General features: G+C 58.9%; 1 protein-coding gene across 1 annotated transcript; it reads left to right on the plus strand.

Moving 5' to 3' along the window:
- The first annotated feature begins 555 nt into the window (after positions 1 to 555).
- Positions 556 to 2,701, plus strand: LOC114108589 (uncharacterized). Its single transcript, NM_001368233.1, has 3 exons — positions 556 to 902; positions 1,022 to 1,435; positions 2,182 to 2,701. Exons 1-3 carry the CDS (start codon positions 714 to 716, stop codon positions 2,371 to 2,373), a joined length of 795 nt encoding a protein of 264 aa, NP_001355162.1. The 5' UTR covers positions 556 to 713; the 3' UTR covers positions 2,374 to 2,701.
- The last annotated feature ends 283 nt before the right edge of the window (positions 2,702 to 2,984 follow it).

The raw sequence follows: 2,984 nt of genomic DNA on the forward strand, positions 1-2,984 counted from the left end.
GGTCAACAGCAGAACCATGAAGAAGAAATAGGCGGCGTGACGCTACCGCCCGCCGGCCGCCGCAGACGACGGTGTTTCCTTTCCTCTCCTCTCTTCTCCTCCGTCGGAGTAATTTGACACTACCGCGCCGCGCTCTTCAAAAGTCCGCGTCCGTACCGCCGGAACCGTCACGAAATGAGGTCAAACCGGGGGGGCACACAGAAGAGATGGTCGACACGGACAAGGAGGTCCGTCTCTGAGTCTGAGATGCATGGCCCGGCCGCCGGACGTAAACACCGGACCTAACACACGTCAGGTCGGCACAGCACAGTCCCCAGGCAGATGCAGATGCTGATGACATGCACAGGAAAGCCTCCTCCTTCCTGCCTTCTCCGTCGTCGTCTTGACCTGGCTTTCAGTGCGGATCCTCGTCCCTTTATTACAAGCGAAGCGACGGCACCTAATCGCTTCTGCTTAAGCTTAACCCACAAGTCGCCTCGTGCCATCTCGTCGCGGCATATAAAAGTGCCATAGCCCCCACACACATATGTCTCCGCACTACTAAGCCCGTCCGGTCTAGCTAGGACTAGTAAGTAGCATACCATTACCATCCTCCGCGCGGCTAGCTCCGACTCGCTTTCATCCATACGATTGCCCGGAGCTCAAGCCCTGAGCTGAGCCGCCAGAGCGCGCGCGATCATCGCTTGAGGGAAAAGCAGAGTGGAGTGGCCGAGATGAAGGTGCAGTGCGACGTGTGCGCGGCCGAGGCGGCCGAGGTGTTCTGCTGCGCCGACGAGGCGGCGCTGTGCGACGCGTGCGACCGCCGCGTGCACCGCGCCAACAAGCTCGCCGGCAAGCACCGCCGCTTCTCGCTGCTCAGCCCGGCGCCACCGCCGCCGCCGCCGCTCTGCGACATCTGCCAGGTTCACTCGATCATCCATCCCCCGATCCCCGTGCAAAATAAATCTCTTCGGACGGGGTTCTTTCCGATTGTTCAGCCTGCGAGGTGTGCCCTGCCTGCCTCTGATCGATATGCATGCAGGACAAGCGGGGGCTCCTGTTCTGCAAGGAGGACCGCGCCATCCTGTGCCGCGACTGCGACGTGTCGGTGCACACGGCCAGCGACCTGACCATGCGCCACGCCCGGTTCCTGCTCACGGGCGTCCGCCTCTCCGCCGAGCCCGCCGCCGCGTGCCCGGCGCCGGAGGATGAGGAGGAGGAGGACGACGAGAACAGCAGCGGCAGCTTCTGCTGCAGCGCCGGCGACGCAGCCGCACATCCTCCTCCTCTTCCGTCGTCGGCGCCCGCCACCAGCCACGGGAGCGACAGCAGCAGCATCTCCGAGTACCTCACCAAGACGCTGCCCGGGTGGCACGTCGAGGACTTCCTGGTGGACGAGGCGGCCGCCGCCGCCGCGACTGACATCGGCGTCTCCGCAGCAGACGCGTCGTATCAGGTTGGTGCCGCAGTGCGCGTTTCCGTTCGACCGTTCCTGAGCCGAGCGGGCCTGAGCGCACCCATAGCATATCCCGACTCCCGAGCACGTCGGCGTCGGCATTAGTGCGCTGCTTTCAATCCAACCAGTAGCCATCCATTATGGGCGAGCTGTGTTCCCGGGTGGTCGTCCAGGCTGTGTGATGGCCGGCCATATAATATCTCCAGGAACAACATCATTTAGGGCTCGTTTGGAAGGGCTCTGGCTCCTCTGGAAACGGCTCCGGCTCCAACTCCTCCAAAAGAGTAGCTCCTTTGCAGGAGCAGATGCTTTTTGCAAATCGTTTGGTAAAAAACGGCTCCTTGTGTATGCTGTGCTCATCATTTGATTACCTAAAATCACTGCAGTGCTCTCTGTTGTCTGCAGTTCTTGTGGGAGCGGGTAGGGAGCCACAAATTAGAGGCTCCGGCTCCTTGGTCAGTTTTAGCTCCTGCTCTCGGTTGAGAGCCATTTTCGTCGACACGTTTGGGAGAGCTCCATCCGGGAGCCAGAGCCGGAGCTGTGGGGGAGCCGTCCCAAACGGCCCCTTAATATTTTAATTATGGGCGGGGCCAGGACTGTTACCATTTAGAATATATATATATAGAGCAAATCTACCGCGATCTGCTTCGTCGCCTTTTCATGAAAAAGACAGGACTGCATGCGTGATCCGATGATTAACCTGGGAGATTTCCTTCCCGCCGCATTATTTGATCGGCGGCCTGCAGGACGGCTACCCCGCGTGGATGGCGGCGCAGGAGCGACTCCTCTGCGAGGGCGGCGGAGGAGCGCGGGGCAGCAGGGAGCGGTGGGTGCCGCAGATGGCCACGTACAGCGGCCCGGGGCTGGCCGTGGCCGTGGCCGGCACCAATAAGAGGTCCCGAGCCACGTCCGCCGCGTCCTCGTTTCCTTACTGGTGAACGGCTCGACGGAAGACGACCCCGTGTCAGACTCGCCGACGGTCGCCGTCTGTCTATGCCTCGGCTGGTGCATTATTGTTACCGCTACTTGTTGACTACTGTAACCGCGAGGTCTGTTTCGTGCTCAATTAGCAGTGCGCTTTTTTTTCCGCTCCCGGTCGGTCGGGCCGGCGTCCTCGTTCACGTGAACGATGACGATCAGCCTATGGTTGGGAGCGTTTGCAGCACTTTTTCTGGGGGCGCTAGAGAACGGGGATGAATACTGCCGCGCCTTTGTAATCTCGCTTTTTGCTCGATGCAACTTAAAATCCTGTCCCTGTCTGTCTATCACGGAATTAAGAAGCACGTGCGGGAGCCGCAATTTCTGGAAGCCTTCGTCGTGCCGTGGAATCGGGTGGTCTCGAATTTGATTGGAGTTTGGTGCCAACTTGTCAAAAACCCAGAGTTGACGAGTGCCGCGAGCAATTAAAATACGTTGAACAACAGAATATGAAGGTCACTCAGCACGGTCTCTAGAGGTGTTCACTTCAGATTAAAGTTATCTCTCTGAACTGATGCAGTTGTAATCTATAAAAACAAAATAATGCAAAAGATGTAGAAGCTAGCATAGA

This window comes from Zea mays, chromosome 4 (genome assembly GCF_902167145.1).
Source record: "Zea mays cultivar B73 chromosome 4, Zm-B73-REFERENCE-NAM-5.0, whole genome shotgun sequence".
Taxonomy (NCBI): domain Eukaryota; kingdom Viridiplantae; phylum Streptophyta; class Magnoliopsida; order Poales; family Poaceae; genus Zea; species Zea mays.